Source organism: Megascapheus bottae, chromosome 9 (genome assembly GCF_031878675.1).
Source record: "Megascapheus bottae isolate mThoBot1 chromosome 9, mThoBot2.hap1, whole genome shotgun sequence".
Taxonomy (NCBI): domain Eukaryota; kingdom Metazoa; phylum Chordata; class Mammalia; order Rodentia; family Geomyidae; genus Megascapheus; species Megascapheus bottae.
The window spans coordinates 21,946,921-21,974,848 of record NC_143517.1 but is presented as its reverse complement, the minus strand read 5'-3'; the positions used below and the strand labels follow the sequence as shown (position 1 = coordinate 21,974,848).

The following is a 27,928-nucleotide window of genomic DNA, read 5'->3' as shown; positions in this document are numbered from 1 at the left end:
AAGAAATTGAAGTATGAAAGTCTGGTTGACTTTAATCAAGCTCGTAAGGTCTGGTACTTAAATGATACTATTGATTTATATATGTTTTTATTTGCAATATATAAATCTGATTTAGTACTGAGCCAGTCATATCTGTGCTGTTTTATGTTTGCATTGGGCAAAATTCCTTGATTGTACCTTTGGGTTTTTTGTTTTATCTTGTCTGTTTTTTGGCTTTAAAAAAAATACTAGCCTAAAGCCAGGCTTGGTGGCTCATGCCTGGAATCCTAGCTACTCAGGATCTGCGTATAAAATCTGAGGATCAGCTTCAAAGCCACTAAATTCTGTGAGATTTATTATTGTTACTATTATTTGCCGGTCCTGGGCCTCGAACTCAGGGCCTGAGCACTGTCCTTTGGCTTTCTCAAGGCTAGAGCTCTACCATTTTTTATTTTCTGTGTATATGTAGTACCAAGGAATCGAACCCAGGTCTTCGTACATGCTAGGCAAGCATTCTACCACTAGGCCAAACTCCCTGCCAAGTCTGTGAGATTCTTATCTTGAATTAAGCATTAAAAATCTGAAGTGGCTCAAGGGTTAGGGTGGTAGGGTGGTAACCTTGAGCAGAAGAGCTCAGGGATAGCGCCCAAGCCCAAAGTATTAGCCTGAGGCCAGGAGTTTGGCCTAGTGGTAGAAGCTTTCCTAACATGCACAAAGACCCAGATTCAATTCCTTGGTACCACATACATAGGAAAAGCCGGAAATGGTGCTGTGGTTCAAGTGGCAGAGTTCTAGCCTTGAGAAAGCCCAAGGACAGCACTCAGGCCCTGCTTTCAAGTCCCAGTACTTAGCTGGGAGGAAGGGAATGGGGGAACTTGCCCTGTACTTGCTAGACAGATTCTCTACCACTCCCTAGCCCTTCAAGGTTTTGTTTTGTTTGCTGGCTTTGAACCGCTATTCTCAGATCTCAGCTTCCTGAGTAGCTCGGATTACCTGCCTAGCTCTCAAGTTGTTTTTGTTTTAATTGTAAGAACTTGGAAGTTGCTTCACCATAAATCTCATAGTAATCCGTTTGTTCTATAAATTTGTTTTATGGAGTTTTATTTAAAATTCAGGGCATTGACTCAGAAGCTCTGTCACTGAGCTTACTCCCAATGTTTTGTCTGTTCGTTTTATTTATTTGCCAGTCCTGGGAACGAAGGGCCTGGACACTAAGCTTTTGTTCAAGGCTAGCACTCTACCATTTGAGCCACAGTGCCACTTCTGGCTTTTTCTGTTTATGTGTAATGAGGAGTGTAACCCAGGACTTCATACATATTAGGCAAGCACTCTACCACTAAGCACATTCCCAGCTCTTGTCTGTGTTCTTGTTCTACAGACCACAGGTATTTCAGAGTTGGGTTTTTGTACTTGAGCACAGATATATAGTTTTTAGACTTGTCTTAAATTTGTACAAGATACAGTGTATATAACTAGAATGTTTATGGTGAGCTGTATTGCAGTATTTAGAAAACATCTAAAATGATGGATTAAGATACAAATTTTTTGGTGACTTGTTTAAAGTCATTTGATCATAGCTTCTTTTTTTATACATAAAGTAGTTTGTGGTTAATTCTGCCTGCTTCTGCATACCAACTAACTCAAATTTCTTTTGAGCAAGAGAGAAAAAAAATTTAAACCAGTGTTTAACTATAGACATACTGTATTTTGATGCAGATTTGTTGGCTGTATTTTTCTTTTGAATCAATGTGATATCATATTTGCTCTTCAAGAGTTGTGTTTCTGGGGCCGGGAGTTTGGCCTAGTAGTAGAGTGCTTGCCTAGCATGCACAAAGACCCGGGTTCAATTCCTTGGTACCCCACATACATAGCAAAAAGCCAGAAGTGGTGTTGAGGCACAAGTGGTAGAGTGCTAGCCTTGAGAAAGTCCAAGGACAGTGTTCAAGCCGTGAGCCCAAGCCCAGGACTGGCAAAAAAAAAAAAAAAAAAAAAAAAAGGGTTGTGTTTCTGTCCTGAATATAATTTTGAATAGGAAAGTACATTTTCTTCAGATGATCAAAAACAATTTTACCTCTCCTCTCTCATCATTAGACATGGGGTTTGAATTCAGGGCCTGGGCACTGTCCTTGAGCTTCTTGCTCAAGGCTAACATTCTACTACTTTGAGCCACAGTGCCACTTCAAATTTCTGGTGGTTAACTGGAGAAGAGTCTGATGGACTTTCTTGCCTAGGCTTGTTTTGAACTGGGATCCTTAGATCTCAGCTACCTGAGTAGCTAGGATTTCAGGCATGAACCATTGGAACCCAGCTAATTTTTATCCTATAATTTCATTCAACTATATTTGAAAGCATTTACTTCTTTAGCTTATTATACTTTGACCATATTTCACAATGTATTCCCATTTGGATTGGGGCTTTAATCAGGACCCTGGCACTGTTCCTTCACTTTTTCATCCAAGGCTACCATTGTACCATTTGAGCTACAACTCCACTTCTGGGTTTCTGGTGGTTAAGTGGAGACTTTTCAGTATAATGGACTTCTTTGCTTGGCTTGGCTTTAAATCTTAGTCCTCAGATCTCAGCTTTCTGAGTAGGTAGGATTGCAGGCATGAGCCACCTTTGCCCAGCTTGAGATTAAGAATTTTTGATAGTCCAAGAGCACAGACTAATTTTTAGTGAGACTCTAGATTGCAGTTCCGATTAACTAAAATAAGCAAAGTGCTTAGATTCTGGAAAACACCCAGAAAAGGAAGTCCACTTCATTAAAATACTGAAATAAATGACACAAAGAGTTAAAAGTGATGACACTGACCAAGCTGTATTGTGCACAGAAATTAACAGGTTCATATGAAACCCTTTGTTCAGTTGCTTAAAGAGTAAAAGTGATAGTGCTGGGAGTTTGGACTGCTGGTAGAGTGCTTGCCTAGGATGCATGAAGACCTACCTGGGTTTGATTCCTCAGTATCACATACATAGAAAAACCCAGAAATGGTACTGTGGCTCAAGTGGCAGAGCTCTAGCCTTGAGAAAGCCCAAGGACAGTGCTCAGGCCCTGAGTTCAGGCCCTAGGACTGGCAAAAAAAAAAAAAAAAAAGTAAAGATGATAGCCAGGAATATGGCCTAGTAGTATAGTGCTTGCCTAGCATATAGGAAGCCCTGGTTTGATTCCTTGGTACTAAATACACAAAAAACTGGAAATGGGGCCGTGGCTCAAGTGGTAGAGCCCTAGCCTTGAGATAGCTCAAGGACAATGCCCAGGCCTTGAGTTCAAGGCCCAAGACTGACAAATAATAGGGAGTTGGCTAAAAATTTCTAGAACTATATTTAAAGCTTGTAATGTTTTGGTGTAATTTTTTGGGGAGTTGGGGGGGTATGTGGCTTGAGCTGTGGGCTTGGGCACTCTCCCTGAGCTCTTCAGCTCAGGGCTACCACCACCCGATGCCTTGAGCCATAGCCCCACTTCCTCTTTTGTAGTGATTAATTGGAGAAAAGAGTGTCTTGGTTTTTAGTGCCCAGGCTGGCTTTGAACCTGATCCTCAGATCTCAGCCTCCTGAGTAGCTAGGATTAAAGATATAAGCCACTATATATATATAGTGTTTGATAAAAATACTAATAACACAGAACATTGGTTCTACTTTCTTCAAAATAGGATTTAAGTGTTTTTTTTAATTTTTAAAGATGATATTCCAAAGGGCTGTAATTATGTAAATCAGGTAAAGAGCCCATTTCTTTTTGGACAATGTCACCCTATATATATCGTCTAAAGATGAAGCTGTAACCAGGAATTGTCGATAGGATGTTATGGGTTTTTTTTTTTTTTAAGTGTTTTAGCCCATGTCGTTTAGTGCCTAGCACAGTGCCAAATATATGGTAAACATTCAATAAATATTAAGCATTAATGTGCAAAGATAATGTCTTAAATATATTCTATGGGGACTGGGAGAGTGGCCTATTGATAGAGTGGTTGTCTGGCATGCATGAAACCCTGGGTTCAGTTTCTTAATACCACATACACAGAAAGAGCCAGAAGTGGTGCCATGATTCAAGTTGTAGAGTGCTAGCCTTGAGAAAGCCCCCAAGACAGTGCCCAGACCCTGAGTTCAAGCCCCAGGACTGGCAACAACAAGAAAAAAAGCACTTCACTCTTCATTTTAATCTAATATACTTAAGCAAGCACTCTACCACTGCTCAGGTATAAGGAAATATGAGAGTACCTGATTTTGAGATAGCTGGGAGTACACCTCAGTAGGTGGAGAATGCGCAGTCTCAAGCTTTTCCTTAGCTTTTCCATTCAAAGCTGGTATTCTACCTCTTGAGCCATACTGCCACTTTCTGCTTTTTTCTTTCTTATTGGAGATCACCAAGAAAATGTTGTACTTTTCTGCCCTGGCTTGTTTTGAACTTTACTTCTCAGATCTCAGCCTTCTTAGAAGCTAATATTACAGCACGAGGGCTGGGAGTATGGCTTAATGGTAGAGTGCTTGCCTAGCATGTATGAAGCCCTAGGTTCAATTCCTCAGTACCACATACACCAAAAAAGCCATGAGTGGTGCTGTAGTTCAAGTGGTAGAGTGCTAACCTTGAGAAAACTCAAAGACAGTGCCTAGGCCCTGAGTATTAGATTACAGGCATGGGCTACCTGCACCTTGTTCTGTTTCCCTTTTACAAATGTGAATCTGAAAATCAAGAGACCTGGAATATTAAAGAGCTGCTTGAATTATTTCTTAAAATAGAGAAGTAATTGAGGGCAAGGCTAAGGATACTTAGAATGCATATGCCAGAAACCAGCACAAAGCTGGGCATGGTGGCTTGAGCATGCTGTATCCATTGTTACTTGAAAGGAAGAGACTAGAAGGATTGAGGATCCAGGCCAATCTGGAAAAAAGAATTGTGAGGACTCCACCCCCCCAACAAATAAAATTGTAGGCACAGTGCATGCACCTGTCATTACAGGTGGGAGGGATATGTAAATAGAAAGATTGCAATCCAGGCTTGCCTGGACAGAAGCAGTAGATCCTTATTCAGAAAACAACAAAAGCTAACAAAAACTTGAATATGACTCAGGTAGGAAAGCATAGCAAACATGAGACCCTGAGTTCAAACCTAAGAGCCATGACTGCCAGCAAAAACAAAGAAAAAAAATTACAAGATGGAAAACATGAAATACCTGAATTTATAGCCTGAGGAATAAAATGATCACTTTTAATATAACTGGATAGATCAAAGAAAGGGGACAACCTCAAATCTCTGAATGACATCACAAAGCATATCAGAACCATCTTAGGAAATTCCCAGTATTCTGTAATTCAGCCACAGATAGCTTTGGTATAAAACCAGACTTGAAGTCTTATTAAAAATGTCAGATGACAGTGCTCACTGTGTAAAGTTTGGGACACTGATAGGGAAAAAAAAGTCTCAACCTCCAAGTAGACAGGAATTGTTTTCCCAACCACTGATGACTTTCCTTTACAGCTACTTTCCCATCCTCTGAGAGTGAAGAAGCAGGAATTCTTCCTTGGGTTACAGTATACCAAAAATTAGTTACTACCTCCACCTCGCAGCACTTCAGATTAGGAACGGCAGTATAACCTGACAATTCCTTGAACTCAGCAGCAAACTTACAGAAGGCGCTGTGCAACCCCAACAAGATAAGGTCACTAGGATCTTAACTTTTTCAGGAACAAAACTTAAGGCCACACTTCTGTGTAAATAACACCAGTCAGGAAGCTTCCTGGCTGAAGGGAACAGAAACCTGGTAGGAAGAGAGAGAAAACAAAAACGTGTTATAGAAATGTCAATGACGGGGCTGGGAGTGTGGCCTAGTGGTAAAGTACTCGCCTAGCAAGCATGAAGCCCTGGGTTCTATTCCTTGGTACCACATACACGGGAAAAAAAAAAAAAAAGCCAGAAGAGGGACAGTGCCTAGACCCTGAGTTCAAACCCAGAACTGGCAAAAAAAAAAAATGTCAGTAGAAGGTGGTTAGTGGTAGAGTGCTTAGAGTGCTTGCCTAGCATGCATGAAGCCCTGGGTTTGATTCCTCAGTACCCCACAAACAGAAAAGGCCAGTAGTGTAGTGACTCAAGGGGTAGAGTGCTAGAAGCCCACGAACAGTGCCTGGGCCTTGAGTTCAAGCCCTACCACTGGCAAAAAAAATTTGTGTGTGTGTGTGTGTGTATATATATATATATATATATATATATATATATATATATATATATATATATTCTTTGCTGAAATTTCTCCTGTGTCAAAAATGTGTCTTTGTTTGAACTGGGATCCAAGGAAGATCAGCATATCACATTATCACATAGATCTAAAATATTCTTTAAGTGTGTATTAATCTGTTACTATTACCCTTCTGTGCCCTTTTACAACTTCTATGGCACAGGCTGAATCATTTATCTTGATGAATTTCCCATAATCTGACTTTGGCTGTTTGAAATCTCATTGTTTGGCTTATAAATTCTTCTATTTTGTACTTCCTTTTCCTTATGTTTCCCATACATGACCACAAGATATAAAAACCTTAAGTTATTCGGATGAGATTAGTTCCTATGATACTTCCTATTGCCCTGTCTTCAGGAGGCACAGAAGAATTCTCACACTTTTACTGATGTTAGTATGTATCCATAGATTGATGTGTGTCAGCATAATTCATGCTTCACTCATTTCAACTGATCCTCAGTATCTGCAGGGGTGGCTTTGTTTAAGTACCTCATACAAAATCCCATTCAGAGATACTCAGATCCCTTATGTAAAATGTAAAATGCTGTAATACTTGCATACAACTCACACCCACATACATCCTTCTACATTCTTTAGTCTTTTATAGCTTCTTCCCCCCCCCCCCCAGCCGAGGACTGAACTCTGAACTTAGGACCTTGCACTTGCCAGGCAAAGTGCTCTTGCACTGAGCTAAATCCCCAACCCCTCTACATTCTTTAAATCATCTCTGGACTATAATAGGTAATAAACTGTAAATGCTGTGTAGATAGTTGTACTGTACTGTTTAGAGAATAATGACACGCAACAAGTCTCCAAATGTTCAGCCTAGACACAACCATGAGAAACCTAAAAACAGTAAGGAATGAGAAGTGACATGACCAATGCATAAGCAACGAGTTCAGGAAGGCAAAAGGAGTGATGCCAATTGTGCTGCTACTGCAAAGCAGCATTCATATGGATAACTTTGAAGAAATAATCAACTCTCCATTTTATTGGTAAGAAAATCCAAATCAGACTGCCTTGCCAGACCTAGGTCCTACACTGCCAATGGGGAAAGCAAGCATAAAGCCAGCTGAGATTTATCAGGATGACTATGTGACAATAATTAGATACTTGTCTCTTTCTAATGTTAGCCCTTCCCCCCACCCTCTCTTTGTCTGTCTTTTCACAACTTCTGGGCTCAAGTGATCTTCATGCTTAAGTATTCCAATAAATTGGGATTACAGGTGTTCACTCTGATGAGCCCCCCCCCCTTTCTCTCTTTCTTTCTCTCTCTCTTTCTAGCTACCCCCTCTTGTGTAATCCATGCTGGCTGGCCTTCAATTGTCTGTCATAGCCTCAAAGTACTGGAATACCACTATATTCAGCTTTTTTTTTTCAGTTGTGGGCTTGAACTCTGGTCCTGGGCGCTGTCCAGCCAGCCTTTCAGGAAGACCTGTTCTCTAATGTTAAAGGTTTCATCTCTAGCAAGTTGTAACTGGGAGGTTAACCACTAGAAAAACTGGAGATAGTCCTGTGGCTCAAAGAGTAGGGTGGTAGCCTTGAGCTGGAGAGCTCAGGGATAGCACTCAGGCCCAGAGTTCAAGCCCCACAACAGACGACCCTCCCACCAAAAGAGAGAGAGAGAGAGAGAGAGAGAGAGAGAGAGAGAGAGAGAGAGAGAGAGAGAGAGAGAGAGAGAGAAGAATGTCATGGTCTTTTATGCCTAGACTGGCTGCAAACCACAATCCTCAGATTCAGCCTCTGAGTCTAGGATTACAGGTATGAGCCACCAGCACCCAGCTACCTTTCTTCTTTTGGTCCAGTGATACAACGATAATGAACATAACCAAAAAATAAAACAAGGGATAAACAGAAAATAAGTAGTATGGAATTGTTTGCATAAAACATAAGGCAAACTCTGGAAGGGCAAGAGACAAAGCTAGTATGTATCTCATTTTATAAGCCCATTTCCTTCCTTCTCTCCTTCCTTCCTTCCTTTCATTCTTTCTTTCCTTTCTCCCTCCCTTCTCTTTTTCTTTTTCCCTTCCTTTCCTCTCTCCCTTTCTCTCCCTCCCTCTTTCCTTCCCTCTCTCCTTCTTCCTTTCCTCCCATCTCCCTCCTTCTCTCCCTCTACAGTGTTTGGATATTTGCCATGTTTTGTACTTTTGCATACAATGCTATCTAAAACAATACACTGTCTATTGCATCCATATTTTTTTTCATTTTGCTTTTCATTTTCATCATAGTTTTCAATAAATTACATGGTTATATTTAACATTTCCTATCCCATAAGCTTTCTCAACTATAGGTTAATGTGAGCATGTTTTTTGCTTAATTTTTTTGTTGATACGATAAAGGTGATGTAGAGGGGTTACAATTATACAAATCAGGTAAAGAGTACATTTCTTTTGGACAGTATCATGCCTCCCCCCACCCCATCTGCTCCCACAAGCTGTACAGTTCATTTTCATTGTAGTGCCTAGTGATACTACATTGGAATCAGATGTACATAGGCATTGCACCTTTGTGCTCCTCTCCTAAGAATATCCTCCTTTGGACTTACTGTATGTAAATGCCTAGAGCCGGGGTGTGTGTGTGTGTGTGTGTTTTATGGTGATTGGGCTTGAACTCTGGGCCTGAGCACTGTCCCTGAGGTCTTCAGTGCAAGGCTAGTGCTCTACCACTTTGAGCTACCACATCACTTCTGGTGGTTAATTAGAGATAAGAGTCTCGAGGACTTTTTTTGCCTGGGCTGGCTTTGAACCATGACCCTCAGCTTCTTGAGTGACTAAGATTACAGGCATGAGCCACCAGTACCCAGTTGAGTCCTGTAAAATCTCATATCCCAGTGTATTTTATATTTTTGTTTTGTTTTTGCCAGTCCTGGGCCTTGAATTCAGGGCCTGAGCACTGTCCGTGGTCTTTCTCAAGCTTAGAGCTTTATCACTTGAGCCACAGCACCACTTCCAGTTTTTTTCTATGTATGTGGTACTGAGGAATCAAACCTGGGTCTTTGTGCATACTAGGCAAGTACTCTACCACTAAGCCAAACTCTGGGCCCCTCCCAGTGTATTTTAGATCTAGTTTCTGCATATGAGAGAAAACATGCATCATTTGTCTAAGTATAGCTTACCATAAGAGAAAATGTTTAAGGTAAGTTGGGTTAAGTTAGGTCTGTTAAATACATTTGCAATTAATAATAAAGTTTTCCTGATTCACAATTTTATCTGCAAACTACATGGGGAAATGAATAAACTATTTTTTTTGAGAAGTAGAATAACTCAGGGAATACCCCCCCATACAAAACCATTATTATAAATAAATAAGGCTCTAATATTTTTTTAAATTTTTTTTATTGTAATTAATAAAAGGGTTACATGATATTTGCCAGATAGAAGGTGCATTAATTCACATACATTGATACCCTTTCACATGTCTTGGTACCCATTTCCCTCCCCCCCCCACACCCCCCACCCGTCTTGGTTTTCCCCCCTCTAATATTTTTTTTAAAAGTTACAATGAATCCAATTCTTTTCCCTAATTCCTTAATACATTTGAAAAACATTTTTTTTCTGTCAGCCTTCGGGCTTGAACTCAGAGCCTGGGCACTGTCCTTGAGCTTTCTCAAGGCTTGAGCAAAAAGGTCAAAGACAATGCCCCAGCCCTGAGTACAAGCACAGAACCATCACACACACACACACACACACACACACACACACACACTGATAAGGAAATAAAGCAGAAGAATGAATAGTCTTTACTAAGCTTACTACTGACAGTGCTAGGAAAAGAAAAGAAACCTTGAATTCTTTGTTAGCATCTTCTAACATCTGATAAGCTGGTTGTTGTTGAAGCTTCTTCATTTCTCCAATGAGATCAGCCAAAAAGAGCAAACTACTCTGCTGAGACAGACTCAAACAAGAACCTCTGCTTCAATTTTGACTCTGTACCTTCCCAAAAGCCAATCCTCAGAAGAGAGGGTCTGACTTTTCCTCTAGTGAATCACTGGTACAAAAGAAACCTACGCTACATTACATGATCAATCTTCAGCAATGGTTTAGGGGTCCTTTTGTGGGTCCTTCAATATTACAACACTAGTTTCCAATATTCCCTTCCCTTTGCCACCAGGAAGCTCAGCTGCTAATTTAGTTCTCTGGGTCTCAGGTTTTGGGAGGAAAGATTGCAGGCACATGCAGAGCTTGTGAACAGCTTGACTTGTTCTTTCTTCCACAAGATGGAGCTGGGGTTAGTTTGTGAGGTAAGGAAGAATGAATTGAATAAGTGAGTACTATTACCAATTCTAATTACTCCTTTTTTGTTGTTGTTGTTGTGGGTCATGGGGCTTGAGCTCAGCTTGGGCACTGTCCCAGAACCTGAGCTCTTCAGCTCAAGACTACTGCCAACCCTTGAGCCAAGCCCCACTTCCTGTTTTCTAGAGATTAATTGGAGATAAGAGCCTCAGGTCCTTATGTGCCCCAGGTGGCTTTGAACATTGATCCTCAGATCTCAGCCTCCTAAGTAGCTAGGATTACAGGCATGAGCCACCACGCCCAGCTCTTTTATTTATTTATTTTGTGCTAGTCCTGGGGCTTGAACTCAGTGACTGGGCACTGTCCTTGGACACTGCTCAAGGCTAGCGCCCTGCCACTTAAGCCACAGCACCACTTCCAGCTTTTTCTGAGTATGTGGTACTGAGGAATCAAACCCAGGGCTTCATGCATGGTAGGCCAGCACTCTACCACTAGGCTACACTCCCTGCACCTAACTATTCCTTAATGTCAATTGTAAGTTTAATTTTCTCCAGTTGTCTGAGAAAAAAGCCAGGCATTGGTGGTTCATACTTGTAATTCTAACTACTCAAGAGGCTGAAGATATGAGAATCAGGGTTTGAAGCTCGTCCAGACCAGAAAGTCTGAGACTCTTTATTTCCAATTAACCACCAACTTACCACTTGGTGGCCAAGTAGTAGAGCACTACCCTTGAAGAAAAATGCTAAGGGATGGTACACAGGCCCTGAGTTCCATCCCCAGGTGTGGTACAAAAAAATGTATTTTTGAAAGTTTGTTTAATCAGAATCCAAACATCATTAACATATTTTATTGTCTCAAATATCATTTTTACTACAAATGATGCCACTAAAAGATCATGTAAGGATTGTGTTTAATTTCACCATTGCTGTTATCCAAAGTGACTATATTCATTTCATTCCTATATAAAATTTATGAGAAATCTACTTCCTCTTCCACTTTTTTTTCTGTGTATGCGGTACTGAGGAATCAAACCCAGGCCTTTGTGCATGCTAGGCAAGCACTCTACCACTAGGCCACACTCCTGGCTTCCCTCTTGAATTTCCATGCATTTATGAGAGGGTTTCATTTTGATGTTGCCACACATAAACATAGTGTACTTTGAACAATGAATTTCCTCCACCGTGTGTCCATTCTGTTTGTCCCTTCAGCTGCTTGTTTAAAACTGTATTCAAGCCCCACAACCATCCCCCCCACACAAAAAAAAACTCACAGGAGCTGGGAGTTTTGCCTAGTGGTAGAGTGGCCTAGCATACATGAAGACCTGGGTTGGATCCTTGGTACCATAAACATAGAAAAAAGCCGAAAGTGGTGCTGAGGATCAAGCGGTAGAGCTCTAGCCTTGAGAAAATCCAAGAACAGTACTCAGGCCCTGAGAGTAAGCCTAGGACTGGAGAAAAAGAAAAAACCTCACAGATTTGGGCTGGGTCCATGGCCTAGTGGTAGAGTGCTTGCCTAGCATGCATGAAGCCCTGGGTTCATTCCTTGGTAACACACATACAGAAAAAGCTGGAAGTGGCACTGTGGCTCAAGTGGCAGAGGGCTAATCTTTGAGGAAAAAGTGTTCAAGGATAGTGCCCAGGCCCTGAGTTCAAGCTCCATATCTGGGAAAAAACAAAACAAACAAAAAAACAATTACAGCATAGTGTGTGGTTGGCAAAGGGGCTGGAACTCAGGGTTTCACACTTTATTTTGGCTTTCTTGCTCATGGCTGGCACTCTTCCACTTGATCCATGCCTCCAGTCTTGATTTTTTTGCACTTTAATTGGAGATGGAGTCTTGCAGACTTTTCTGCCCATGCTGACTTCAAACCTCAATCTTCCGGGTCTCGGCCTCCTGTGTAGCTAGTGTTAGGGTCTGTGATCAAAGGAACAAGTCTGACACAAAATCGGAAGTTGGAAGTTAAGTTAAACAGAGTTTTATTCCGCGCCTAGCATCAACTGACCAGTCAGAGCCGTCTCTAAGATGTGAGTGAGAGAGCGACCCCCGCCTAATCTTACAGGCTACCTTTATAGACCGCCAGCCATGTGGCTGGGCTGGCCATACACAGGTGGCCAATGGAATTCAACATAGTTGATTGATGGCTGGGGCAACCACTGACACCTTTGCTGTTTGAAGGGACCTATCATTTCGGTGGTCTTCTGGCGCACTGCTCTGACAAGGAAAGGGAGGGAGTTTCTTGACAGGCCAAGGGGGGTAAGGTGGGGAGGAGTTGGGGAAGTCCCTTTCAGCTAGTATTACATGGCTGTGACACCAGTGTCAGCCTAGGCACTGCCCCTGAGCTCTTTAGCTCAAGGCTACCACCCTACCCTTTGAGCCTGACCCCCACTTCCCATTTTTAGTGATTAATTGGAGACAAGAGTCTCATGTTCTTTTCTTTAGTGTCCAGACTGGCTAGAATCCTTGATCCTCAGATCTCAGCCACCTGAGTAGCTAGGATTACAAGCATGAGCCAGCATGCCCGGCTATAGAATCTTTTTAATATTTATTTGTCAGGGACATTTTTCCCCCTCCCTGAATTCTTAGTGTAAGAATGTGCCTGCATCTTGTAATTAGGTCACTAAGCAACACGTGCCTGCTTGCGTTGATATGCAAACATCCTACCACCTGGCCTCTACCCCAACCAAACATCCTACTACCTACTACCGGACCCCCTACCCTGAGCAGTTCCTATACCCCAACCTCCTCCTGCCTCTCCTGAAGAGGCATATAAACCCTTGTGTGAAAAAAAAAAATTGCAGCTTGATCAGGACGCTTGTCTTGCTGCCTTCTTTGTGTCTCCTGTCCTTCTCATTCCTCCCTCTAGGTTCTTGGCCCTAGTTGATGTCCAGCTGGACGGGACTTTTTTTTTTTTTTTTTCCTTTTCATGCTGGGAGGTTAATTTCAGGCCTTGCCCATGCTAGGCAATTAATTTGCCACTGAGCTGTACCACTACCCTCTATTATGTATTAATTAAAGAGGTTGGTAATTATATGCTATTACCTGTATTAGTATTACCTAGGGAGGGTATGAACGATGGGTGTTGAATCTTTCATCCCATGAAGATCATTATTATTATTATTTATTACATTTTTTTCTTCTTTTTTGGTCATGGGGCTTGAAATCTGGGTCTGGGCACTGTCCCTGAACTCTTCAGCTCAAGGCTCACACCCTACCCCTGGGCCTGGGCATTGTCCCTGAGCTCTTCAGCTCAGGGCTACCACTCTACTCTTCCAGCCACAGCGCCACTTCTGTTTTTTTTTTAGTGGTTAAGAATCTCATGGTTTTTAGTGCCTGGGCTGGCTTTGAACTGCGATCCTCAGATCTAAGCCTCCTAAGTAGCTAGGATTACAGGCATGAACCACTATGCCCAGCTTTTATTATTATTATAAATTATTATTTTTACCAGTCCTGGGGCTTGGTGTCAGGGCCTCAGCAATATCTCTGAGCTTCTTTTGCTCAAGGCTAGCATTCTACCTCTTGAGAAGCCACAATGCTGCTTTAGCTTCTTCTGTTTATATGGTACTGACGAATCCAACCCAAGGCTTCATGCATGTTAGGCAAGCACTGATCACTGAACCACATTCCCAGCCCTAAAGATTCATTTTAATTATATTATTATTATTATTATTATATTTTGGTCGGTTGTGGGGCTTGAACTCTGGGCGCTGTCCCTGAGCTCTTCAGTTCAGGGTTAGCACTCTAGCACTTTGAGGTGCAGTGCTACTTCCAGTAGTTTTCTGGTGGTTAGAGATGAGTCCTACCGACTTTCATGTCTGGGCTGGTTCTGAACTTCTATCCTCAGTTCTCAGCTTCTGAGTAGCTAGGATTACAGGTATGCGCCACCAGAGTAGGGCTCTGAAATTATGAAACCCATGAGGATAAGTACCACCTCTACTGTGAACAATGTTAGAATTTCTGTAGCCCCTTTTCTTCCTCCTACTACCTGTTGATGTAGGCAGTTTGTTCTGATGATGCCACAATGGTTTGTTTGTGGTATCACCTGTTGCCACATACCTTTAGGGAGAATCAACTTATAAGCAAAGTGAAGCTTAGATGGTTTGATCTTCTTGGAGCAATTTTCTGAGATCATAGGAATAAAGAATATGTTTCTGGTGGATTCCTTGTTTCCAAGAGCATCCAGACTTCAAGGACACAGTCATTTTTCCAAAAAGGAAAACCAACTTATTTTTGGTGGAAAAACTGCCCATTTTTGGCACTAGAGTTGACGTCTGAAAGAGGGAAGTGTATACACTGAAATAACTTCCCCTCTAGCAAGGGAAAACAGTATGTTTAATATGCCATAGACTGACTGAAATACATTAAATATATTTTTCAGTTTTGAATATATTCCACACTATAGATGTTCCAGGGAATATCATGATTTATTTTATGAAGAATGGTATCCTATGTTGCCATTATGATTTTTACTTAGAGAAATGTCTAAAAAGGAAGTCAACAGATTTTAAGATTTCATTCGGGTTAAATGCCTTCACTCAATGTGTCAGCCACCTTGACTTTTTTTTTTTTTTTTAAGAGATAGAATTCGAGGTGCAAGCTTTTGACTTCCATTTTACTCTTAAAAACCAATGACATCTCCAGGTCCGGAAGAGCTCTTTGAGTGTAGCTTCTGATAAATGTTGGCAGAATTGGTGCATTCTTAGAATAAATTCTGTATGCTCAGCATTTCCTCCCGAAAATTCATCCGTAGGACCTATGACCACAAAACTGCTCATCACAAAATAGGCTAAAGAAAAATCTGCCTAGACTAGAAGTGCAAGTGTGAATTATAACGTGAAACTGACACATTGAAAAAAAAATTGAAGCCTAGCGCCAAATCTCTAACCAAATTTAGACTGTCGTAACAATGCCTATTACGGATAGACTTGACGTTTAAAACTGCATACGGCTAAGGTGTAGAAATTACGAACAAAACAAAAACTTCAAAATTCACCAATCTCTTTTTCAGACGAATCTCAGCTCTACAGAACCAAACGCCCTGGTGTTTAAAATTCCAGAGTGAGCCTGGTAAGGGTGGCTCACACCTGTAATTTTAGCAACTTAGGCCCAGGAGGCTGAAATCTGAGATAATTATGGTTCGATGCCAGCCCACTCAGGAAAGTCCGTGAGGATCTTATCTCCAAGTAACTACTAAAAAGCTGTAAGTGGAGCTGTGGCTCAAGTGATAGAGTGCTAACCTTGAGCGAAAGAGCTCAGGCCCTGAGTTCAAGCCTCAGAACCGGCACCCGTCAATTAATCAGCAGCGGAGCCTGTGCTCTGCTTTGTTATCCTTTTGTACAAGGACACCTGTGTCTCTCGTCCCCAATTTAAGTGCTGTTCAGATCCTGAAGTATCAGGAAGTAGTCCCAAGGGAAGTTTTATCAGGCCCCAGGGGTGTGAAAGACTCGGGAAAGGAAGAAAAAAATGTAAATCATACACCTGTAGTTGCTAAACAAAACAAGATCCCGGTGGATTCAGACATCATTATCTCACATCACAGCTGCCAAAATCAGCAACTGCGGTCCCATCCCAACTCGAGCATCGTCTCCGAAGGCAGCCCAGTAGAGGGTGGGTCCCCTACGCACGCAGAGCTGGGATCTGGGGTACCCGCAGCTTCATTCACTCCGCCCCCTCCCTCCCCCGGGCGCCCCGCCCCCGGGCGCCTCGCTCGCCAGCCAATCGCGTCGCGCCGTCGCCTTCCCATCGTAGGCCCCGCCCCCGCGCCCGGGATGTTGGGCCCCCGCGGCGTGACGCGAGCACGGCAGCTCCGCCCCCTGCGTCTCTGGCCTCGCTGGCCTTGGGGGGATGGTTCCATCATGGCGTCAATGCAGGTGAGGGGAGTTTGCTGCATCTGGACCGGCGGGTGAGCCGCCTGGAGGCTGCGGGCGTCAGGGAGAGGGCGGGAGCCTGGACTCGGAGGCACTCGGTCGGGCTCCGGAGCGTCCCGGTGGCCAGACTTCCTGCGGCGCCAGAGCGCCGGGGAGGGGTGAGGCGGCGAGAGGAAGCGGGCGGGGGGGTGGGGCAGGGGTCTCGGGCGGTCGCCTGCCAGCTGGGAAGTTGGTGGCCACGGGCCGGGGGAAGGACGCGTGAGGAGGGCCGGAGTGGGAAGGGGGGTGGTCGGTGGCCGGCTCCGCGGTGGTGGTGGTCCCCCTGCCCTGGCGGCTGCCGTTGGCTTGCTCTCTCGGGGTCAGCCGCGGGGATGCCTTCTCCACCCTGGGTTCCCCGGCCCGGCGGAAACAGCTGCGCCCGCCCGCCGCGGCCTCCCGGGCTGAGGAGAGCCGCTGAGGAGAGCGCGGGCGACCCGGAGCAGGGCTGTCGCGGCCCAGGCCTCCCACGCCCGGCCTCCCGACCTGCTCGGCCCCTCTTCCCCTTCGCCGCTGGGTCCTCTGCCCGGCGGGCACCTTGTGGGCTCGGCCCTGCGCTCGCCCGCCGTCCTGCACCCGCTCGTCCCTCATCCCCCGCCCCCCGGCCGCCCGTGTCCTCGCGGACAGCCCGTGTCGCCGAGCCCCCTTTCCCTCTCCCCCCCCCCCCCCCGGTGAGCTGGCCCCTCTGAATCTCTTTCCTCCGGGCCCCACCCTTGCGGTCGCACCGCGGCTGAGGCCCTGCGGCCCCCCTGCAGCCCCCCGCGGGCCTCCGCGGGGCCCCCGTCCCCCGCCTTTAGTGGAAGCTGAGTTTGGAAGGAGCGTTCGTGAACCTATGTCACATCCACCTTACATAGCAGTACACTGGCTTTTCTGGCTTCTCAACTTAATTCACTCCTTTCTCCCATTAAATCCAAAGAGTTTGTTTTGTCAAGCAAAGATGGCAACCTCAGTCGGAGGGGTGTGTGTGTGTTCTCTAAGAGATTGACTGCTTTATCTGTACTCTGCTTTTAATTCACACATAGGACCAGGTAACCTTAAAACATGCAGGGGGAGAAGCCCGAACTCTCTTCAGTGTCAGCTGAAATTCAGTTTTAGTAATATTTTCTTTAAGAGGGAATATGCTTCCTTACAAGGATTTTTTTTTTAATTTCTGAAAAAATAAGTCTCTGTCCTTTTCTCTTTCCGTGACAGTTTTTTTTCCTTTTGATTCATTCCTCTTGTGCAAATACTTATTTTTTTCTTACAATCTATCCTCTTTCATCCTATTTGCCTTGTAGTATTCTTTTTACCTTCTTCCTCTGATCTTTTCAGCAGAATAAAGTGGTATATAACATAACTCCTCTAATTGAGTTGTTACGAAATAGTGCAGTGGAAAACAAGAACAATTTCAGGAAACATTATACCTCTTGCTCCTCTCCCCAGAGATGTTGAAGTTTCATCACTGAGGCCAGAAAAAGGAACTGTGGAACACCAGTTGAACAAGAGATGGACTATAGGACCACTTTAAGACTTAACCTGTATTAAAATGAAAACTTATTTTAACCAGTTTAAGATGATTATTTTTCAGTCAGTGTTTTCATCTTGTTATAGACAATAAAGACTAAAATCTACAACATGTGGTATTGTTTGAAAAGAACAATAAGTAATTAGATTTACCCTTGAGTATTTGTGTAAGGTAGATTTTCTTTTTTCTTTTTCTTTTTTTGCCAGTCGTGGGCTTGAGCTCAGGGCCTGAGCACTGTCCTTGGACTTTCTCAAGGCTACAGCTCTACCACTTGAGCCTCAGCACCACTTCCGGCTTTTTTCTATATGTGGTACCGAATAATCGAACCCGGGTCTTCATGCATGCTAGGCAAGCACTTTAACCACTAGGCCAAACTCCCGGCCCCAAGGTAGATTTTCTTTTAAGAGATGTTGATAAGCTTGAATTTTACATGGTGACTTAAGCAGTGGAAGAAATACACAATATTTTTCTGTTCATTAAGTACCATCTCAGACTTGCCACTGGCTTAGTACCTTTAGACAGTTGAAAACTGATGTTTTTTGTTCTAATTAATAAAGTACACCTAAGCCTTAATCTTTTATTTGTATTTGAAAATATCTGATAAGATTTTCTCAATATCCTAAAAATATATTAACTTGATTTAGGTAGACTTTTTGTACAAAGTTTATTTCCTGGCCATCTTAACAGCTGGGATTAGTTATTTTTATTTATTTTTTTTGTCATTTGTGGGGCTTGAACTCATGGCCTGGACACTGTATCTGAGCTCTTGCTTAAGGCTAGCACTTAACCACTTCAGGCATAGCGCCACTTCTGGTTTTCTGGTGGTTAACTGTAGATGAGTCTGCAGGCTTTCCTGCCACAGCTGGCTTAGAACTGGCTTAGAACTCGGCCACCTGAGTAGGTAGGATTACAGGTTTGGGCCACTGGTGCTGGCTGATTAGTTATTTAAAATAATCTACGTTATATGTAAAACTATAACTAAAGGACAAAATGAACACATTCAGTATGTCAAGTACTCCAGTATATCCTGCTTTACAGCAGTCCAAAGTTTCACCTTTGTGAATTCAAAAGTTAATTTGTGGCTAGGAGTTTGGCCTCTTGGTAAGAGTACTTCCCTAGGATGCATGAAGACCTGGGTTCGATTCCTTGGTACCACATACATAGAAAAAGCTGGATGTCGTGCTGTGGCTCAGGTGGTAGAAAAAAAGAATTTCATGTCCTAACTTCCTTCCATACTGTTTTTCTAGAGCACCATCAACTTCTAATATAATACTGAATTACCTTTTTTTTTTTTTTTGGCCAGTCCTGGGGCTTGAACTCAGGGCTTCAGCACTGCCCTTTGGTTTTCTCAAGGCTAGAGCTCTACCACTTGACACTCTACCACTAGGCCAAACTCCTGGCCCTGTACATGAATATTTTGATGATTTCACTTAGAAAAATGTGTGCTGTTACACAGAATGCTTCTCTAACTTTGTTCTTTTTTTTTTTTTTTTGCCAGTCCTGGGCTTGAGCTCAGGGCCTGAGCACTGTCCTTGGACTTTCTCAAGGCTAGAGCTCTACCACTTGAGCCTCAGCACCACTTCCGACTTTTTTCTATGTATGTGGTACCGAGGAATCGAACCTGGGTCTTCATGCATGCTAGGCAAGCACTTTAACCACTAGGCCAAACTCCCGGCCTCTAACTTTGTTCTTATGTAAAGTATTAGTAGATTTCTTTGTCTTTCCCACACCAGGATATTGTTGTTAATGAAAAAGGTTATTTAAACTTCCAGAAGAGCCACATAGCTTGACAAGGGGGAGCAGACCTGTACCTCCAGGAGTATCATGAGTTTGAGCCAGCCTGGGTTACATGACAGGACATGATTCTATCTCAAAAAAGAAAAAACTGTATAAAATATGCCATACTGTACAGTTGTAGCACAAAGTTTGATTGCTCAGTAAGAGGGAAGAATAGCTTGGTGCCAGTTGATTGTCTACAGTCCTAGCAACTTGGGAGGATTACTATTGGACTGCAGTTTCAGGCCAGCCTGGGTAGAAAAGTGGCAAAACTCCATCAGTCAAGAGCTGGGCTTAAAGGCGCCTGTCATCCTAGCTAAAATGGGAAGCTTAAAATTGGTGGATCCTGGCCAAGATGCATGGGGCAGGGAATGAGACTGTACTGCAGAAGTAACCAAGACATGGGCTGGAGGTGTTGCTCACTGGTAAAGTGCTTGCCTAACAAGTGCTTTTCCCTGAGATTAAACCTCAATATCACTGGCTCTGCACCCCCCCCCCCCCGAAATAGAGTAAAGATTAAGACAGTTAAATCAAATTACACTGGGTGCAGGTGGCTCACACCTGCAATCCTCATTACTCAGGAGGCTGAGATCTGAGGATGGAGGTTCAAAGCCAGTCCAGGAAGAAAGAGCCACAAGACTCTTCAATTAGCGGCCAAAAAGCCAGAGTGGCACTGTGTCTCAAGCCAAAGAGAAGTTCAGGGATAGTGCTCAGGCCCTGAGTTCAAGCCCACATACAAACAATCCAGTTAGGTTAGACTTGCAATTCCCATTCCCTTCCCTTTCCCCTTCCTCTTCTTCCCCCCCTTCCTTCTTCCCTCTCTCCCCCCTCCCTCCCTCCCTCCCTCCCGTCCGTCCGTCTGTCCATCATAGGGGTTGAACTCTAGGCCTGGGCAGCTATCCCTGAGTTCTTCAGCTCAAGGCTAGCTTTCTACCACTTTGAGCCGTACTTCCACTTCCAGTTTCTGGTGTTAATTGGAGATAAGAATTTCACGGACTTTCTTGCCACAGCTGGCTTTGAATGGAGATCCTCAGATTTCAGCCTCCTCAGTAGCTAGGATTACATGTGCCGCCCCCACTCCTGTAAGCAGCCAATTTTCAATTTCCTGTTTGAGAAAAACATTTTAGAAATTGTTCCCATTAGGGCTGGGAACATGGCTTGGTAGTAGTAGAGTGCTTGCCTAGTATTCACAAAGTCCTGGGTTCCATTCTTGTTACTCCATACACAGAAAATGCCTGAAGTGGTACTATGGTTCAAGTGGCAGAGTGCTAGCCTTGAGGAAAAAGTGTCCAAAGACAATGCCCAGACCCTGAGTTCAAGCCCCAGGACTGGCAAAAAGAGTGAGACAGAAGGGAGAGAGAGAGGAGGAGGGAGGGAGGATAGCTCAGTGGCAAAGTGCTTGCCTAGCAAGTGCAATGTCCTAGCTTGGATCCCCAGTGCCAAAAAAGAAAAGAGAGAGAGAGAGAGAGGGGGGGGGGAGGGAGGGAGAGAGAGAGGGAGAAAGGGAGAAAGGGAGAGAAAGAAAGAGAAGCTAGCTAGTTACATAAATAAGTCAGGTAAAGAGTTAATTTTTTTTTTTTTTTTTTTTGCCAGTCCTGGGCTTGAGCTCAGGGCCTGAGCAATGTCCTTGGACTTTCTCAAGGCTAGAGCTCTACCACTTGAGCCTCAGCACCACTTCCAGCTTTTTTCTATGTATGTGGTACCAAGGAATCGAACCTGGGTCCTCATGCATGCTAGGCAAGCACTTTAACCACTAGACCAAACTCCCAGCCCAAGAGTTAATTTCTTTTTGGACTGTTACCCATTCCATCCCCCTCTTCTAGTTTTTTCCCTTCAGTTCCTCTACAAGTTGTGTAAGCTCATTTTCACCAGAGACATAAAATTTTTTTTCCTCCTCTTTTTTTGGCTTGGCTCTTTTCACTTCATTGTGTGAAGTAATTATACAAGTCCAAGATTAAGGATGATTGCATGCTTGTCAGATCATATTATAGAGGATATTAAGTTTTAGGGGCTTTTTTTGGGGGGGGTTGTTTTGGTAGTTAACGGTTTGAACTGAAGGCCTTGAGTTTGCTAGGTAGCCATACCCAATCAGCCACACCTCCAACTCTCCAACTCAGAATGTGAGATTTTCTTTTTCTATCAGTGGTGGGACTTGAACTCTAGGCCTGGGTGTTGTCCCTGAGCTCTTCAGCTCAAGGGTACCCATCCTATCCCTTGAGCCACAGTGCCAATTCCTGTTTTTTGGTGGTTAATTGGAGATAAGAGTGTCACAGAATTTTTAGTGCCAGGGCTGGCATTGAATCTCTCAGCCTCCTGAGTAGCTAGGATAATAGGTGTGGACCACTGCGCCTGGCTACTTTTTTCATTAATTATTATTATTAAGGTTCTTTTTTTTTAACTTAGGAGAAGGAATAAAAGGGAAGCGGTACAGAAACTGTAAGAAAATCATCACTTAAGCTTCAATGAGCCACAAGCACTTTAAAATCTACCAACCTTTAACTGAACATTTAGCCAGTCCATTCTTTCTATGCTGTAGTTGAATAATTATATCTCTGCATGCTGGATGCTCAATTATAGTACCGTCAAAGCGAATTTCTTACACTTCCTGTCTGTAGTCCCTTGGACTGTGAGTAAGGATCTTCTTGGCTGCTTTTCCATTAGATTGTTATGTGGATATGATCCTCAGTGCCAGCCAGCTGGAAGCAGGTCATCACCTTCACCCATGATGCCATCTACACAGAGGTCAGGAATGGAGGTTCTAGATAGTGCATATGATGTTATCTGTGGACACTGCTTCAGGGTATTGATGGATCTTGTTAATCTTGAGGACTGGAGGAAAGGTTGGCAAGTCCTCTGTGACTGGGCTATAACTGCTTGCTTGTGTGCTCTCTTCTCCCTCTCTCCCCCTCTCCCCATCTCTCTCCCCCTCTCTTCTCTCTCTCTTCTCTTTCTCTTCTCTCTCTCTCTCTCTCTCTTTTCTTTCTTTTTTTTGTGACAGTCCTAGAGCTTGAATTCCAGGGCTGAGCTGTGCTTTTCTGCTAAAGGCTAGACCTCTGCCACTTAAGCCACAGCTTCATTTCTGGCCTTTTGATGGTTAGAGAAAAGAATCTCAGAGACTTCAGTGCTCTTCTTAGCTTTGAATTTTAGCCTTCCAATTTCAGCCTCCTGAGTAACTAGAATTGTAGATGTGAGCTATCAGTTACCAACTACCAGACTTTTTTATTTGAAAAACTTTAAAATATTTTAATTGTTGGCCAGACGCCAATGGCTCATGCCTATAATCCTAGCTACTCAGGAGGCTGAGATCTGGGGGTCGCAGTTCAAAGTCAACGCAGGCACTAAAGTCTATGAGACTCTTACCTCCACTTAACCACCAGAAAACTGGAAGTGGCACTGTGGCTCAAGTGGCAGAGTGCTAGCCTTGAGCTGAAGAGCTTAGGGACAGCACCCAGGCCCAGAGATCAAGCCCTACGATCGACCAAAAAAAAAATGTATATATATATAATTGTTATTATAAAGGTGTTGTACAGTACTTTTTCTTTTTTTTTAATATTTTCATTTTTTATTATCTTAATTTTTTTTTTTTTTTGCCAGTCCTGGGCTTGAGCTCAGGGCTTGAGCACTGTCCTTGGACTTTCTCAAGGCTAGCACTCTACCACTTGAGCCTCAGCACCACTTCCAGCTTTTTGCTATATATGTGGGGTATCGAGGAATCGAACCGGGTCTTCGTGCATGCTAGGCAAGCACTCTACCACTAGGCCAAACTCCTGGCCCCAGTACTTTTAAAATATTATTAGGTCAGGAGTTTGGCCTAGTGGTGGAGTGCTTGCCTAGCATGCACAATGTCTGGTATTGGGTTCCTTGGTACCACATGCATAGAAAAAGCTAGAAATTGTGCTGTGGCTCAAAGGGCAGAGCTCTAGCCTTGAGAAAGCCCAAGGACAGTGCTCAGGCCTTGAGTTTAAGTCCCAAGAAGGGCTGGGCTGTTTGTGTATGTATTTTATTATTATAAAGGTGATGTTACATATCATATGTCAAGAAATGAGTACATTTCTTTTTGGATGATATCCCTTCACTTTCCCCCAATTTTCCCCTCCCATGCTGGCCATAAGTTATGTTGTTTATTTTCTACATAATGTATACTGAAATTTCATGTTTTTTGAAATGGGGTCTCACTAGCCTCAAATTCAAGGTCATTCTACCTCTGTCCTGCAGGGATCACAGGCACGTGTCACTACACTCAGCTTTGCTTTTATTTTGCCAGTGCTTCTCAACCTTCTTTTCAGTCGTGCCACACATAGAATAGGGAAGCTGGAAACAAGAATATGGGAACAGGGCAGAGATGCGGGAACAAGTGTCCTGGCACAGCTCCAGTGAGGGGAATCTATGTATTGCTAGACTTGTATATGTAGTTCAGTGTGGTACTTTCCACACTTACCTGGATCCTTGTATTCTTTCCTGTTTTTTGCTTTTCCTGTCCCATTATTCCTAAAGCAAAGTCACAAATCACCAAGTAAGCTTGCAGTTAGGTTATATTTTAAGAAATCATTTTTAAGAGAATAGTATGCTCATGGGTACTTTAAAATTGGCAGAAGTTAGATATAGGAATACATTTAATCTTGGCAAGTCAAGAAATCTTAAAATATTAAATGGAAAGTTCTTTGTTGTACATTTTTTCTGTTTTCGTACTTTATGGACTCTGATTATTTTCCCCAGACTTTCCATACCTAAACAGCATTTATTGTGAATTTTTACATGATTTTAAAGTTCTGAAAAGTGTAGCACTATTGTTTTCATCCAGATTGTAAAATTCATCCAAATCGTTTATTTTTCATTTTATAATTTGTATTTTTTCTTTTTTTTTTGTGGGTCATGGGGTTTAAATTCAGCCTGGGTGCTGTCCCTGAGCTCTTCAGCTACTACCCTACCCTTGAGCCAAGCCCCACTTCCCTTTACTAGAGGTTAATTGGAGATAAGAGTCTCAGGTCCTTTTGTGCCTTGGCTGGCTTTGAACCTTGATCCTCAGATCTCAGCCTCTTGAGTAGCTAGGATTATAGGTGTGAGCATGGCAGTGTTTTGCTTTCTTACAGCTTGTTCATGGTTTGGAATACTTAGCCAGTTTGGCCTTGGCTATATTTTCAACTGGCTTTGAACCACAATCCTCAGATATCAGCTTGCCGAGTAGCTAGGATTAGTAGCCACAGTATCCAGCTACTTTTTTCATTGGTTGTTATTGTTATTGCCAGTGCTGGGGCTTGAACTCAGGGCACTGTCCTTGGGCTTTGTCAGGACTAGAGCTCTACCACTTGAGCCATAGCACTACTTCTGTCTTTTTATATGTATATGGTACGGAGGAATTGAACCCTGGTCTTTATGCATGCTAGGCACTCTATCACTAGACCAAACTGCTGGCCCCTGTATTGCTTATTTTCAAGTTAGGATCTTCCTTTATGCCCAGCCTGGGCTTTAATCGCCCTATTGTGTTTATTTTTATTGCTGGGGTTGACAAGTGCACACCACTACACCCAGCCATTATTCTTCCTCTGTAGCTGGGATAACAAGCTGGTCACTGCACCCATCTTGAGGATTTTTATGCCCAATTGGCCTTGAACCTTGATCTCTGACCTCTACTTCCAAAGTAGGTAGGATCACATGCTTCAGTCACTATGCTCAGCTCAACTTTAGAATTTAGCTCAGACTTTTTAAACTTGACGTTTTAAAGCCTACCTAAGTTGATACTTTATGGCTTAATATTTTGGAAAGATAGTGCATAGTGCTTGATGTTTGTCAGCTCTAAAAGTAGTGATGTAATTGTGAGAGAAATGGTTGTGAAATTTCTCCATTTTCTTCCTCTTTCTAGTCTTAGACAATCGACTTGATTTGGCTGGATGGAAGAAGGTTAACATTTAGTAAGAGGAGGTAATCACACATTCATATTCTATTTTCAGGCGGCTTATAAGTAATTACTTTGGATTATTCACAAACCATCATTGAGTGAAATTACAGATTCATGTCCCTAAAATGCCGGGAGTTTGGCCTAGTGGTAGAGTGCTTGCCTAGCATGCACAAATACCTGGGTTCGATTCCTCGGTACCACATGCATAGAAAAAAAAGCTGGAAATGGTGCTGAGGCTTAAGTGATAGAGCTCTAGCCTTGAGAAAGTCCAAGGACAGTGCTCAGGCCCTGAACCCAAGCCCAAGACTGGCAAAAAAAACCCAACAACAACAAAAAAAACCACCTAGGCATTTTAGGGCCAGGAGTTTGGCCTACTGGTAGAGTGCTTGCCTAGCATGTGCGAAGACCCGGGTTCGAATCCTTGGTACCACTTACATAGAAAAAAAGCTGGAAGTGGTGCTGTGACTCAAGTGGTAGAACACTAGTCTTGAGAAAAGTCCAAGGACAGTGTTCAGGCCCTGAGTTCAAGCCCCGCGACAGGCAAAATAGACATTTTATAGGCTTTTTGTTTTAAAACTCCTTTTCCAAATACTCTTCCCCTCCCCCCCTTTTTTTCTGATTCCTGGTCCCTGTTGGCTATCAGTGGAAGGAGAAAAAAGATTTATGATTATTTACCATGTGAAATCTCGTATTTCTACTTTATAGGAAGGAAGGTGAAAGTATGATTTACAAAAAAATATATTCTTGGCCAGTCCCCCTCAAAATTTGGCAGTTAAGTGAAATTATGAGCCTTCTATATCAGTTAAGAGGTAATTTTTTCCCTTGAAATACAATTCACATATTGCAAAATTTAACCTTCCGAAAGTAAATTCATTAGCTTGCATGTGTGTGTGCATGCACATGTGTGTGTGTCTGCCTGCGTGTGTGTCTGCCAGTCCTGGGGCTTGTACTCAGGGCCTGAGCACTGTACCTGAGCTTTTTAGCTCAAGGCTAGTGCTTTACCACTTGAGCCACAGCTCTATTTCCAGCTTTTTTGGTGTTTAATTGAAGATGAGATCTCAACCTCCTGAGTAGCTAGGATTATAGGCATGAGGTGCCAGGTGGCTCATTGGCTTATTTTGTCTGATACTGTATTCACAACCATTAATGCTTTACATACCTTTTTGTGTGTGGGGGTGTGTGCGAAGCACCAGTACTGGGGCTTAAACTCCAGGGCCTTGCATCCTCTCTCTCCCTTCCCTTTTTCTTTTGCCTGCCTGCCTGTCCCCTCCCTCCCTCCCTCCTTCCTTCCCTTTCTCCCTTTCTCCCTTTCTCCCTTCCTTCCTTCCTTCCTTCCTTCCTTCCTTCCTTCCTTCCTTCCTTCCTTCCTTCCTTCCTTCCTTCCTTCCTTCCTTCCCTCCCTCCCTCCCTTCCCTCCCTTCCCTCCCTTCCCTCCCTTCCCTCCCTTCCCTCCCTTCCCTCCCTCCCTCCCTCCCTCCTAGTCCTGGGACTTGAGTTCAAGGTCTGGGCACTGTCAAGTTCTTCCACTTGAGCCACAGCACCACTTCTGGCTTTTTCTGTGTATGTGGTATGAAAGAATCAAACCCAGGCTTTTGTGTATGCTAGGCAAGCAGTTTACCACTAGGCCAGGCTCCCAGCCTCTCTTCCCCTTTTCATTCCCCGCTGGCATTCTGCCAGTTGAGCCACAATTCTATTTGCAGCTTCTTGCTGGTTGGTTAGAGTTCGGAGTCTCAAGGAGTTCTCTGTTGTTGATCCTCAAATTTCAGCTTCCTGAGTACCTAGCATTACAGATAAAAGCCATCAGTGCCCAACTTCCAGAATTTTCCTTTGTGTGTGTATGTGGGCGTGTGTGTTTTCTGGAGCACCAAGTACACATGTGTCTGTATGTACATGCTCGTACTGAGGTAGCTTAGGTGTCCTACAGTTCAATCCAATTCATATACTATCTACATGCACATAGTTTGAGGGCTTGGTTCCACAAGACTGCTTTCTACTTTAGGTACTAATTGCAAGTATAGGATTTCAAGTTACTTATAGCTACGATTCGACCTGACTACAAAGTAAGAGATGCTCAAGCCTACAGGTTAATTCTCAAGCCTACAACTTTCCTAGGTGGACTTACAGAACTCCTTGTACTCTCAATTGCTGATGGATTAACAAAGAATATTTTAAAAGATAATAGCCTGTTAAGGCAGTACATAAAACAAGATTGCTAAGGGTCTGGAATACAGGAATTCTGTTTCTTGGAGTTATGCTCATCATATTCTCTGCATGTGATTCTGTTGTTAAATCTAGAAGCTCTCTAAGTCTTATGGAGTTTTGAAACCTGGCATCTGTGATAAATTCTACATTTAGCCCCTCTCCAAAAGCTACAGATTCCAACACTTTATTCAGCAGCTAGTCTCCATCCTTTT

The 27,928-nt window shown here is 43.3% G+C and overlaps 2 protein-coding genes across 4 annotated transcripts in view; both read left to right on the top strand.

The window, feature by feature from the left end:
- Positions 1–27,928, top strand: part of Stau2 (staufen double-stranded RNA binding protein 2) — a 616,065-nt gene that overhangs the window by 254,567 nt on the left and 333,570 nt on the right. The window lies entirely within an intron of this gene.
- Positions 16,204–27,928, top strand: part of Ube2w (ubiquitin conjugating enzyme E2 W) — a 43,514-nt gene continuing 31,789 nt past the window's right edge. For 2 of the 3 annotated variants that reach the window (XM_090338950.1, XM_090338951.1), the window contains exon 1: positions 16,204–16,305. In XM_090338950.1, coding sequence (XP_090195076.1) covers positions 16,204–16,305 — 102 coding nt within the window. The remainder of the gene's footprint in view (positions 16,306–27,928) is intronic. The other variant, XM_090338952.1, reaches the window with a different exon arrangement.